At 37.8% G+C, this 14,449-nt stretch overlaps 1 protein-coding gene across 4 annotated transcripts in view; it reads left to right on the top strand.

Moving 5' to 3' along the window:
* Positions 1–3,601: 3,601 nt before the first annotated feature.
* Positions 3,602–14,449, top strand: part of LOC109077571 (serine/threonine-protein kinase WNK2) — a 68,538-nt gene continuing 57,690 nt past the window's right edge. For 2 of the 4 annotated variants that reach the window (XM_042729041.1, XM_042729040.1), the window contains exons 1-6: positions 3,603–3,804; positions 4,469–4,689; positions 5,811–5,968; positions 7,493–7,581; positions 9,573–9,792; positions 13,555–13,792. In XM_042729041.1, coding sequence (XP_042584975.1) covers positions 3,683–3,804; positions 4,469–4,689; positions 5,811–5,968; positions 7,493–7,581; positions 9,573–9,792; positions 13,555–13,792 — 1,048 coding nt within the window. In that variant the 5' untranslated portion in view covers positions 3,603–3,682. Of the gene's footprint in view, positions 3,805–4,468; positions 4,690–5,810; positions 5,969–7,492; positions 7,582–9,572; positions 9,793–13,554; positions 13,793–14,449 lie in introns of all 4 variants that reach the window. The other 2 variants (XM_042729047.1, XM_042729048.1) reach the window with 2 other exon arrangements.

The following is a 14,449-nucleotide window of genomic DNA, read 5'->3' as shown; positions in this document are numbered from 1 at the left end:
ATGCTATGATGAAATATTAAATATTGGGAAAAAAATAAATAACGCTGCTCATATCAGTTGAATTCTTTTTAAAGACCCTATTAAATTGTTACAGCAAAATCCCGTTAATTGCTTGACCGTAAGTTTCCATATTTTATAGAGTGAAAAGCTGTACTAGGTAACTTAAAATTTTAATAATTAAGTTTCACATAAAAGAGCAAGTCATCTTATTTTCAGTGAAATCTGTAAATCCCACAGCTCACATTTGGTTTTTAATTTAAAGAACCGCTTCCTCTTAGTTTTTCCTTAACATGCATGTACATTAGAGTTTTATATTGTTAAATTAACATTTATTGCATTATTTTAGTGTTCTGTATTTGTGTGAAGCACGTTTTCTACATTAGTATTTACATTATCATTTAGTAATTTAAAATTAAAATATGCACGGTTGATATGTTCACAGTATGCTCATTATGCATCGGGTGAATATTCATTTCATGCTGACATTAAAATCTTCTCTGGGAAAAAAAATATGATATAAAAAAAAGAAAGTCAGGTTTGGAAAGAAAGCAGGTGACCTGCCCCTTTAAGAGCATCTGCCACTGACAAATCAGCCGTCTAAAGCCTATTCACTTCAGTGATAAACAGCCCTTCAGTGCGTCCCAGTTCAGTGCTTCCTGTTTGGAACTAATAAGAAAGGAAACTGCTTGTCAAGCTGTTTCATGGGGTCTTTATTGTGCATTCAGGTTTGATCAATGCACTGGGCAGAGTACTATTGTTTAATCTGCGTTCATAAATGCAACCCTTTATTGCTTTCTAATATTGATGCTGCAGACTCCATAAGTGTTGTAATCTACTGAGTGTCACTCTGTCAGTCCTGACTGAACACAGGCCGCCTCACTGTGTGTGTGAGTGCACTTATTTATTCATGAAGTGTGAACACACACTCTCGCAGTATTGTGACGTAACGCTCGGGGAATGGAAACGATGTGCAGATTTCCTCTGTGTGCGCTCATCTGTGAGTATGTCTGCACATATTATAGCCCTATCAATAAACACTAATAGAGCTGTGCAGGGCTGGAACAGGAGCGTATTGATTCATTCCTGTGAGTTTAACAGCCCATCTTTAGACCTGTCTGTCTGAAAACATTGAATTGCTCGGATGAGGAACAGCAGGATGTTTTATTTGTGCTTCTACACTCATTTTAAAATGAAGTGAAATAAATAAAGCTTCCTGAAGAAATGGGATACTGTTGAACTGTGTTTGTCAGCAGCACTTATGTGTGTAGAGGATGAGAGAAGCAGTGGGTAAAGCATATTCATTCATTTGTGTACAGATGTGCTGGTGTTTTCATAAAGAGACCCGAGCTATGTTCGTATCATGGACTAAACTGACTTGGCTAGTTGTTTTTTTGTTTTTCAAAAAATATAGAAGTGTAGTAGACCCTGAGAAATGCACATGCTGCACCGCTTTATACCTCTCATGCTCACCCAGGCTGCACTTATTTAATGAAAATACAGTAATATTGAGAAGTATTTAAAATGTAAAAGAACCGTTTTCTGTTTTAAAATGTAAGGATCACGTGACACTGAAGACTGGAATAAATTCAGCTTTGATCATTTTACAATACTCTGACACAGAAAGCAGTATGATCACACTTTATATTAGGGTATCAATGTATTTTTAAATAAAAATGCAATTAAAAAAGAAAGAAGTGCATTTAATGTAAATACAGTGTAGTTAAAAACACTTGAGACAAAGATTTAAAATCCTAATAATATTTCACTACTACTGTTTTTACTGTATTTTTGATCAAATAAATGCAAGCCTATTTCATCAGCATTAGTTCCAAGTGTTTAACTGGAAGTGTGCTTTGAAAAGCGTGTGATTGAAACGTTCACTGCAGAGCTGCACTGTGAGCAGAGGTGATGCAGATGGAGCAACCGCTGCATAATGCATGAGACTGACTGCTGGAGCCTCTCACTGTGCACCAGCAGATTCCTTGTGCACATTCATCAGGCCTAAAAATGACACTTGTGCTTTCAGATGTACTCTGGTCTGAAGTCAGCATTAAAGGGGTCATCGGATGATACATGCACTTTTACATGTTGTTTGAACATAAATGTGTGTTACACATCCACCAACAATCCTCCCTATAATGATAAAAACCCCCCAGTGCTTTTTTTTTTTTAATCGTGTTAAATCATTTCCTCTTTCTCAAATCGAGACGATCTCAGATGCCTGTCTTTGTGACGTCACAAATTCAGGCTCCTCCCACTACAGTTTGATTGACAGTAGTGTTTCAGCACAGAGTGGACTGGCGTCTCACCTTAGCTCCGCCCTGAGTGACTGTCATCAGTCCACCACTGTTTCACCGCCGGAGCAGATGTAGACAAGAATGACTCCTGAGTGAACACAGCAGTCATCATTTACTCCCAACATCTGAGTAGTGAAGAAGCAGTGGATTACCTTTGTTTTTGAAGGGAATGCGTCTCTCCCGATCTACTTAAATGCGTCTGTCTTCACGTGAATAATTCGTGATCCAGCTTCATCTAAAGAAGACGTTAGTATAGGTTTTAATGAATCTTTGTAAATCACTTTTCCTAATAATGTGCTAGTTAGCAAGTTTCACGATGAATGCGGTTAAAGTAAACAGTCCCTCAGAGAGCGGCTCGGAAGAGAGGGGCGGAGTCACCAGAGCTCATTAACATTTAAAGCAACATGCTACAGAACAGCTTGCTCTGAAAAGAGCTGTTTTTGATGGTAAAAAAGGTGTTTTTAACACTACCATTGAGAAATTTTAACCAATCTATATTACAGAATGTTCATTAAGACTCTAAAGAATCATGTCAACTTGTGGAAAATAGGCATCTGATGACCCCTTTAACAGTGTTTACAACATATTGACTTCTATAAAGAGAAGCTGAGTATAAATGCGATGTGGGCTTTGATGTTCTCCATGAGGAGCAGAGTGTCACTGTATGATTATATCTGACCCTGGAGCACAAAACCAGTCAGAAGGGTCAATTTTCTGAAATTGAGATTTATACATACAGCTGAATAAATAATCTCTCCATTGATGTGTGGTTTGTTAGGAGGACAATATTTGTCTGAGATACAACTATTTGAAAATCTGGAATCTGAGGGTGCAAAAAAAATCTAAATATTGAGAAAATCATCTTTAAAGTTGTTCAAATGAAGTTCTTAGCAATGCTTATTACTAATCAAAAATTAAGTTTTAATATATATACAGTAGGAAATTTACTAAATATCTTCATGGAACATGATCTTTACTTAATATCCTAATGATTTTTGTCATAAAAGAGAAATGTATAATTTTGATCCATACAATTTATTGTTGTTTATTGCTACAAATATACCTGTGCTACTTATGACTGCTTCTGTGCATCTCACTGCAGGATGGTGGAGGTATATCTCTCTCTCGCTTGATGAAAAGAGAGACTCAATATAGAATATATTTCTGAATTCAGTTTCTCACGAGATCTTCCTGTGTTCCTCACTGAGCTGGTTTATCTGCTGTGATTAATATCAAGCTTACAGTGATCCTGAAGAAAGGCCTTTCCTGTGGTTTGATTTGAGTTATGTACCCGGTGTCAGGTGAATTGTTTTGATTGGTTGTGTGTGTTTCAGGACCGCAAGCTGACGAAGGTGGAGAGGCAGCGCTTTAAAGAGGAGGCTGAGATGTTGAAGGGTCTCCAGCACCCAAACATCGTGCGCTTCTATGACTTCTGGGAGTCTCCGCTGAAGGGGAAGAAGTGCATCGTGCTGGTGACAGAGCTCATGACGTCAGGCACGCTCAAAACGTGAGGAGCGCTCCGCTGCACGTCTCAGACCAACATTACAGTCACAGTCTGAGCTGCAGTCCAGAAATTCAACGTTTGCTGCCTTTATGTAATCATGATCGCCAGATGTCATTTTTAGTCAAGCTCAGGTGTTTATGAAACGAAAACTATGAAATAGAAGCTTAAAAGTGTTCAAGCCTCACTCAACTCACAACTCTTTGAAGTGATATCAACTTTATCATTTCATGATTTGTGATTTATGAGCGTCCATTTAAAGGTACAGTGCTCAAAATAACACAGAGAGTAATAACTTGAGGCACACACTAAAAACCTAATAAGTATTGCTTATATACTCCTTGAGGAAGAAAAAGAGAAAATAGAAATCAATCAAAATCAAATGTAAAAACTGTGATTTTGGTGATTTTAATTGCTTAGAAAAATTAATATTTTTTATTTTTTACCTTGTAACAATGTTGAATTCAGATGAGGCTGTTGATGACACAGCTTTAAAGTATATTGTTTAGCGTCTCAATAAGATCCTGCTCTTTTATCAGATATGAGGAAGGGGCTGACACTTCATATAAAGTGGGTCTTCTGAAGTCATGTGACAGACGGAGAGTTCTGGAGTCGCCACTGTCACACACACAGGAAGTACCACACCAGTAATGTTTTCTGTTTCCTCCAGGTATCTGAAGCGCTTCAAGGTGATGAAACCCAAAGTGCTGCGCAGCTGGTGTCGTCAGATCCTCAAAGGCCTGCACTTCCTGCACACACGCACTCCTCCCATCATCCACCGGGACCTGAAGTGTGACAACATCTTCATCACGGGGCCCACGGGCAGCGTCAAGATCGGGGACCTGGGTCTGGCCACGCTCAAAAGAGCCTCCTTCGCCAAGAGTGTGATCGGTGAGACAGCCGTCCACTCATATCCAGCTTTACCGGACTAATACACCACCAGTCAAACACTTCTGAACAGTAGCATTTTCAGTGTTTCTTCTGTTCACCAAGCCTGCATTTGTTTGATCCAAAATACAGCAGAAGTAGTAATATTTTGAAATATATTTATTATTTAATATAACCGTCATTATATGATATAATCATTCCTCCAGTCTTCAGTGTCACATGATCTTCAGAAATCATTCTAATATACTGATTTGCTGCTCAAGAGACATCTCCGATTATTATTATCAATATTTAAAACAATTGAGTAAAAAAAAAATCATTGATTAATAGAATTAATCGAATAATAGAATTTTGTAAAATTATACACTAGACCATAGACCTAGACCACATCTTAGAGTCAGAATTTTTTTTTTTTTTGAGGGGGAGATTTATAGAAATTAATACTTTTAATTAGGAAGTATGGTTTAAATTGATCAAAAGTGATGATAAAGACATTTATAATGTTACATAAGATTGCTATTTCAGATAAATGCTGTTCTTATGAACTTACTATTCGTCAAAGAAACCTGAAAAAATCTATTTAGCTGTTTTCAACATAATAATATTAATAATCAGAAATGTTTTTGAGCAGTAAATCATCATATTAGAATGATTTCTGAAGATCATGTGACACTGAAGACTGGAGTAATGATGCTGAAAATACAGCTGCACATCACAGAAATACATTACAGTTTAACAGATATTCACACAGAAAACAGCTGTTTTACATTCTAATAATATTTCACAATGTTACTGTTTTTGCTGTACTTGGGATCAAATAAATGCAGGCTTCTTTAAAAAACATAAAAGATCTAACTGTTTCAGAAACATTTGACTGGTAGTGTACAGTGTTGCTTTATTAATTATTCTGGTTCATCTGACTTGCTCTCAGAGACCATGAGTGTGTTGATCATTTTAGCACATTCACAGCTTTCCCCCAACATCAGTGCAGATGCAGAAAACCTCCTCAGATTCCATGACCGCCTTCAGTATTTTGTCATTCATTGACTCTCAGAAGAGAGATGTAGCTGTGATGTGGATGAGGTGTGTCAGAACATCTTTGCGTGCTGTGATCATATCCTCAGGTACGCCGGAGTTCATGGCTCCAGAGATGTACGAGGAGCACTACGACGAGTCCGTGGACGTCTACGCGTTTGGCATGTGCATGCTGGAGATGGCCACGTCTGAGTACCCGTATTCAGAGTGCCAGAACGCCGCTCAGATCTATCGCAAGGTCACCAGCGTAAGTCACACCGCACTTCAGCCCTTTCTAGTGTTCTTACTGCAGTGATGGTTTCGTTCCAGGAAGACTGTGTGATGATTAGATCTTTGAGACTCACACAGTCTGCCTCAGCGTGTTTCTGCATGTTCACAAAGCACAAACAAGGAACTTCACGGCATAAAAAGTCCCTGAAGTGGAATCTTGGCATGGAAAAAACTCACATTCAGCTCAGACTTCCGTCTGATATAAAACATAGCACATCAGTTCACCACGAGTTAATTCATGTCACGATCAACTTTTTTATTTCATTTTTCTCTTTCTTTAATAATAAAGGAATAGTGCGTCTAAAAAAGCAAATATGCTGAAAATGTGCTCACCTTCAAACAATCCCAGATCAGGATGAGTGTGTTTCTTCATCAGGTTTGTAGAAATGTAGCACTGCATCAGTGTCTCAGCAATGGATGCTCTGCAGTGAATGGGTGCCGTCAGAATGAGAGTCCAAACAGCTGATAAAAACATCACAATTATCCACAAGTCCAAAAATTGTTGGATGAACTGTTCTTCTAAATGACAAATTAAGGAGGTGATATGTATTTCAAACTCTTACAGACCAGTTTGGAGCAGACGTCACTGTTAGGTCACGTGCAGCTGTGTGTTCATTGTGGTGGTAACAAGTGGAGGGAAATGGGTACAATTTATGGAATAGGGGAAAAAAATGGATGTCAGAATCAGATTGCAAATCATTTTTATAAAATACTGTCGTAAACAATAGGTCTTTATATATGCAGTTCATTGGGGACATACTGTATTATCCCTACAGTTACAGCACAAAATACTAGTTATTACTATTAACATTTTACATAACATTTACCTATTTTATCTCACAATTCTGACATCTTTTCTCGCATGTGCATGTTTATATCTCCTAATACGGATTTTTTTTAACCAGAGTTCAGCTCTAGCCAAAAATCAAGCAGTCGGTACCGATACCACTGAAAGTACACGATACCACGGGAAAAAATAGCAGTAATACTTAAACATTAGCCTTTTATCTAAAATGACAAAAACACAACATTACTGGCGCTTGGCCTTCAAATAACGCACGCACACACCTGTACTCTGAATGCAAGCATTAGTTTTAATTCACTGACGTCACTGGCAGGTCGGAAATATTTTTAAAGCCTTTTACATAAACAATTATTTAAACCAGCAATATTAGCCAATAATGTTAATAAGGATAATCTGTGGATGGATACACATACTTGGGCTACTGAAGAAAAACAAGGATTTTAAAATGTTTATACTGACTTGGTAGCGTAGTATGGGTTCTCGTGACCCCTATTGAGTTCACTGACTCAGAGGTGTGTTTGCAGCAGGTTTAGAGCCACAGCTCGCTGGAGAGAAAGATTAGCAGTGAATAATAACATCCGTTTTTGGTCTGTTGTTCACAAAGGGATGCAAATGACCAAAATGTGCTGGTCCTCTACAGTTACTGCTGCTTAACCTCTCTCTCTCTCTCTCTCTCTCTCTCTCTCTCTCTCTCAGGGGGTGAAGCCTGCCAGTTATAATAAAGTGATGGATCCTGAGGTCAAAGAGATCATTGGCGAGTGTATTTGTCAGAAAAAGGAGGAGCGGTGAGTACTGAGAGACACAGTCTACAGAGACAACATCTGCACGTGATGCATGAAGCTCTTCAGATTGAAAATACACTGCACACACACACACTGAAGTGTTTCAAATGTTTACACTGATGCTTTCTGTTATTGAGTGAATTACATTCAAAATCCATCTTGATGGCAGTGCATTATGGGTTTGTCTTCTCTGCACATGCACACATGATTCTGCTTCAGAGTTCGGCCAGAGAAGGTACGGTTTGGATGATGATAAATAATAGAAAAAGTATTATTCTTATTCTTGCTGGCTCACAGGTGATCAGTATTCTAGATAAACCACTAAAAGTCCAGGGCAATAGTAGTGTGTGTATGAAGTGATGGAGACAGAGTTGCTAAAGAATTTTACTAAAACAATCTCCACTAAAGAACTTGTTAGATGCCATTAGTTTTAATTAAATATTTACAGAGAATTTAAGAAATCGTATAATTTTGTCTATAATTAATATCATAAAATTTTGTCAGTTATGCAGTATGGTTTTATCTGAATAGGCATATGCTATACTGTTATTAACTATGAAAGGAACAGAATAACATTTTAAAATGGGGATTTTCGTGTAGTAATTTCCGATTAATTCCCACCCACATTTGGTTTTATGAATAATTTTGCCATTGATCATGACTTTGCTGCATTATAGTGTAGACTGCATTCATCAAATTCACTTGCTCAACCCTGTTACCAAACTAATTGTAAGAAAAAATAAACATTTATTTTATGGGATAAAAAGTTTTTCTGTAAATACAGAAGATTTATTCCCAAAGCAGCTCGTCGCAGCTTAGTGACTGATAAACTCTGTTTCTCATTCTGCTTGTAATTCTGTGCATTTATCTTTCAAATGTTATCATTTCATGTTCACTTCTGGAAAATAAATCACACAGGTGTTGGAAAGGGTTTTAAAAGATCTCAATGGTAATCGCACACATCCCAAATGCTGTTAGTAGGGTTTCATATTGCAAACAGAAGCTCAACACACTCATATAAAGCGCAGGAGCTTGATTGAGGTTGTTCCGAATCACCGTTTGTGACCTGTGCTGGCAAAATGAGTCACAATCTTCACATTCTCCATTAAAAGACCTTCAAAATAATCTATGGTTTGTTGGAATCGGGTGAAAGATGACTGATCTACAGCCGTTTGAAGTCGACAGAGTCAGCAAACTCAGTTCTGAGAAAATCAAGTTGAAGGTTCCAAAACAAAATCACCGAGCAACGTTACATTGTTTCCTGCACTTTTCTTAATAATACTGGATTAATAATCACAATATAGCTATTTTATTTTTATTTTTGTTATTATAATTAAGAATCGATACAAAAAAGCAGAAAAACAAATATAAGAAAGAAACAAATAATGCATTACCTTTTCCATCATAACATAAGCATTCAAGTTAGAAAAACAAATAATTAAACGTAAAATCCCTTTAGTGTGTTCATTACAGATAATTTGATTATTAAACGTACAAAAGCAGTGTCAACTGCAGCGAGTGATTCCCTCTTTTCTTTAATCGTTTGTTTAACATTAATGAGACAGATGGCTTATATAGTAACTCCTTCTGTGAAGCACAGATCTAATATAATGTTACACATCAGATGTTTTTGCCCAAATGTTCGCTTAAGACAAAACAGGTTATGTTTGCGTGAAAACTTAAATACTGTAATAATCCGATGCATATGTGTATATTTATCTGGATTGCGTGCTGAAGCGAGCAGAGAAGAGGTACTCCTCTTAGGAAACGTACAAAGAAAGATCATTTCAGATGTTTAATTACTAATTGGAGCATTGGGATCGCTAGACAAGGTCTTAATGAATTCGACTAAAATCTAATTTTTCACTTTTTTTTGCCTGTAGCTCAAAATTAGCCCATGCACATTCAGACTGGTTTCGCCAGCACGGCTCACAGTTGCTGAAGAAGAGAAGAGTTTATTTGAAGTAACGGCTCCACCGACGCTCTTCCCACAGTTACTCCATCAAGGAGCTGCTGAATCACGCCTTCTTCGCGGAGGACACCGGCGTGAGGGTGGAGCTGGCGGAGGAGGACGACGGCTTGAAGACGTGCATCGCGCTGAAGCTGTGGGTGGAGGACCCTCGCCGGCTGAAGGGCAAGTACAGGGACGCAGGAGCCATCGAGTTCAGCTTCGACCTGGAGAAGGAGGTCCCTGAAGCCGTGGCGCAGGAGATGGTGCGTGCTCCAGCCATCTGATGTACACCACGCAGTGAGCAGAGAGAAAACTGAAATTATGTCAGCGCCGTTATAGGGCTGCGCCTGTTATATTAGTATGCCCTTTTCTCAAATGACGCTTCTTACCTTTGCTGGTTTGTCTGTTTTCCAAGTTGTTGTTATATAATCTACAGAGAAATAACACTTTACTTGTTTGTAATTTATAAGGCCACTCAGACTCGTGAGACAATACACTCAACATAGCGCCGGATGCTTTCTATTCTCCATCTCCGACAGAGTTATTTCCCTCAGATCACCACATCATTTAAATGACTTAAAAATGACAACATATTATCTCCAGATGCCCATTTTTCCAAGAATACATAAAACAATTCTAACTGAGTCCAATTGAAGCACATTAAACTCATCACGACAACGCAATCCGATTCAGTAGGAATAAAGTCAGGAATCAGAGTTTAATATGTATTTCCCAGGGCACATTATACAAGCTACGTTTAAGCCATCATGTTAATAATGCTGAAGAAAGCAAGTAGAAAATACAGTATTACATTACAGGGCTTTAGACTAACTTTTTGCACTGGTTGCACTGGTGCGCCTAACTTTTTTCTTAGGTGCACCAGCACAAAAGTTAGGTGCATCCAAATTCTGCACCCAATACTGACTTATAAATGATTAACTAACAATCTGGTCAACATAAAGTTCTTTATTTGAAGCACAATTCTACAAGAAAGGTAACTTACTGAAACAGTGTTGGTGCTTAAAGTGCTTCACTGAGCTGAAATTTAAACTTAAAACATCTCAAGATAAATGAAATAAAAAGAAAATCTAAATTAAGTGTTTTAAGGGCTTCAAACTGAAAATCTCATGGCTCGGTGTCTTATGGACTATCCTCCAATGCAGTCACATGCCCCTTGGATGGCCAGCTCCTGTAGTTTGCTAAACCAGCTGGCCTCTCTCTCTCTAGCATCAAAATCTTCCAGACTTGGCCCCTCTACACTGATTCTGATCAGATCTTCACTGTGTCTGAATGAAGGGATCCTCTTCTGTGCAAACAAAACAGCTAAACAGTCCCTAAACAGCTTACACTACTGTCTCAGCTATTACAATAGCATTCAGTTTTGAATGTAATAGCAAAGTGATTATATTTTGTTTCGTTTCTTTAATAAGTTAATTTAGAAAAACGTTTTGAGCATTTTTTCTTTGTTAAATTTAAGTTTTAGTTTTTTTAAAAAAAAGTAACAACCAAGCGGCCAGCGTTAGACAGTGAGCCTATGTTTGATCAATTTAGCCTTCTCAAATCATCACGACTTGCCTAAAATAAAATCTATAGATATAAAACAGTTCAAGCATATAACAATGTTTAAACGTTAGACCCAGATAAATGTGTGCTATATCCAATAATTGTGCGGAGACGCTTCAGGACATGGAGACGCCAGCGTGATCACTTGCATTTTTTCAGTGGATACGCCGTGATTTTTGCACATAAAGGTAAGAGTAATACATCATTCGTAACTGCAAAAGGTATTTTATTTGTGTGCGCTCACAATATCAACAAAATGTTGTGCTTTTATGAAATAAAACTTTCTGCGTCTCGTCTTGAACAGGAGCGCTTCACAAAAATGAACCGAAACTCAGTGAAAACATGCCTCACAGGCCTAAATATATCTATAGAAAGCTTTAAATGATTACTTAACGAAATAAAACAAATCGAAAACAAAAACACTTTCATTATAATCATAATCCGTAAAGATGCACTTCTCTTTAAAGGCGCGTGTAAGGAGATGGTGAGTCAGGATCAGCAACTTCATCCTTGTGACACAGACTCAGAAAACACTAGTTTATTAGTAAATAATTCAAATACCACCTCATACATTTGAACACAGAACTCTATGATGATTACTTTTGCCGTTGCTTTGTGGCAAGCTTGAGTCTATTGCGTACATTTGAACACAGAACTGTTCAGCTGCGCTGCTGCGGCGGGACACTAAACACCGTCCAGCCGCTCTTTACAGTCGCGGAGCACGGTGTCGTGTTGTTTCCACCAGCGCTGCAACTTTTTTTCATCACTAATTGATGGATGTCTAAAATATAAAAGTAAGGAGGAGTCTAAAAAAAGCCATGGCCCGTCGGGCTCGGGCTGAAATGCAGGGCTCTAGTGTCTGTTGTTGAACCACAGGGAGACTTTCAGAGTCGCTGAGACTTTTTTCTCCATCGAACGGCTGGTCACACCGGTGCAACCTCTGATTTATTTTTTAGTCGCACCATTGAGAAATTAGGTTGCATGTAATACAAAACCAGCACCAAACCATTAATAATAATATTAGTGAGAAAAAATATTTTAAAAAAACAAAACCAACAGAAATAATTATACACACAACACAAAATAAAACGGTTTTGATGACCTTAACCCCCGAACGTGAGGACGTCTTCCATTTCCCTCCGTGAGGACGTCTTCCATTTCCCTTAAGGACGGTTTTGATGCACCCTCACTTTCTCAGGAACTCAACACCACATCACCCACTTCATACCAAACCAAACCTAATTTAATACAGGACACACAGACTGTCAAAGCCGCTTGAGCACATTATATATATATATATTCAAACATGCGCTTAAGTAGAGTATGTGACCTCCTGGACCCGGTTCGGATTGGAAAATCCTTTTGCTGTAATCACATGTTATGTAATCGGAGCAGTGTAACGTGTGGGAACGTTTGCTGAAGGGAAAATGAGTCAGCAGCTGCTGTTTATATTGACAGCTGCAAACATTACAAAGGTAGCCTTGTTTCACCCGCTTCGTTCACTAGACAGATATTGATCTTTCCATTGTGCCTTTCTACACAAATCCCTTCATGGATGAATCTCACAAAAGCACAAAATTATTGTTGGCACTTCAATGACAGTTAAGAAAATCTCCCCCACAATTCTCTGTATTATGAGAAGTAATACCAGTTTTTTTCTAAATACTTTTTTTGTTTGTATTATTTTATTTTAATGCATAATGTAGTGCAATGAGAATTGACAGAATTTAATATTTTATATACTGTATACTGTTATTATAATACAATATGATATATAATATAATATAATATTTCTTGTTTTTTTGTTTATATTTCTATGTAGGTTTATTTACCTTTTTCCTAAATTAGAGACAGCAACAACAATTGTTCTTGGTCTCATTAGTCATATTTGGCTGAATCTTTCTTCTGAATTAGGGATGGTAAGATTCACAGATTCGCATCTGTTCTTCAGCATAAAAATTAACGATGCGATGCATTGGTTAAAAAAGGGTGCATCGTATACAAGTTGGCATTTTTGTATCGCAATGCATCATTTCTAACATATTTACATCTGTAAAAAACGTATATTTCATTATTAAAAAATGTTTTATACTTTTATTATTTAGAGCATTTTATTATTATTTAGCATCATGTTTTTTTTTTCCCATTGCATCATATTGCATTGAATTGCATTGTTGAATCAAATCGTAATGGGGTGAATCGTATCACATTGCATCGGTAGCTGCTTCATATGTATCTTTGATGTACAGTATCATTGCCTATGCATCGAGATGCATGTCTCATCGGCCTCGGTTATGGAGATGCATATCGCTTTTCTGTATGTGTGCATTGTCTAGTTTAAGCTTTCTTCCACAGACAGTTTTGTGATCTGTGTTCCTCTGTTCCTAAAATAGAGCCCTGGCTTCTTTCTCTCTGCTCTAAAAGCACGTGTTCACACCAGCCCCCTCTCATCCTTCCATCAGGTTGAGTCTGGTTTCTTCCATGAGAGCGATGCAAAGATAGTGGGCAAGTCTCTCCGTGACCGAGTGGCTCTGATCAAGTGGCGCAGGGAGAGGACGGTGCCGAGGGCCTCACAGGCCGTGCCGGGCGAGACGGGGCCCGTCCTCTGTGAACCGCCCGGTCTGCCGGAGCCTGAAGAGCCGGAGGTGGATCAGCATGTTCTCGTGTGTCCGCTCGGTGCCAGGACCACATCCACCACGTGTAAGCCTGCGTGTTTGTGAACATTTGGGATTAGATATAGTTCTAACCACATTAAAAAAGTACACTTCCATAATTTACTTAAAGTGCTCTAATCATTTAATATACCAAAAAAAAGATTCTTCAGTACTTCTTAAGATAAACTAAGTGTACTCAACTGTGCTATTTTGAGACACCATGAATATAAACTAAAATGTGCTTTTAACATACTATCTCTGTATTACAAAAAAAAAAAAAAAAATGTAGTGCACAAGTGTGCTAGTGTATGAAAGAAGGGTACTACAAGTGGAAAATAAATACTTTTTTTAAATACAGAGATAGTATGTTAAAAGTGCATTTTAGTTCATATTCATGGTGTCCCAACATAGCACAGTTGAGTACACTTAGTTTATCTTAAGAAGTACTGAAGAATCTTTTTTGGTATATTAAGTAAAAAATGAGTGTGTCAAAATAGAACACTTTAAAAACATTATGGAAGTGTACTTATTTGTAACCTAGGTATAGAGAGCATCTTCAGTGTGAGGATGTTTACCAAAGAAAGTAAGACATGTTACAATTAAATGCTTAATAACAAACGCTGATCCTTTATTGGTGTTTAATTACAGAAGTACACTAATGCATACGTTCAAATATGAACCATTATTAATAATTGAGGACCAA

The sequence above is a fragment of the Cyprinus carpio genome, chromosome B8 (assembly GCF_018340385.1).
Source record: "Cyprinus carpio isolate SPL01 chromosome B8, ASM1834038v1, whole genome shotgun sequence".
NCBI classification, from domain to species: Eukaryota; Metazoa; Chordata; class Actinopteri; order Cypriniformes; family Cyprinidae; genus Cyprinus; species Cyprinus carpio.
This window is presented reverse-complemented; position numbering and strand designations above follow the sequence as displayed.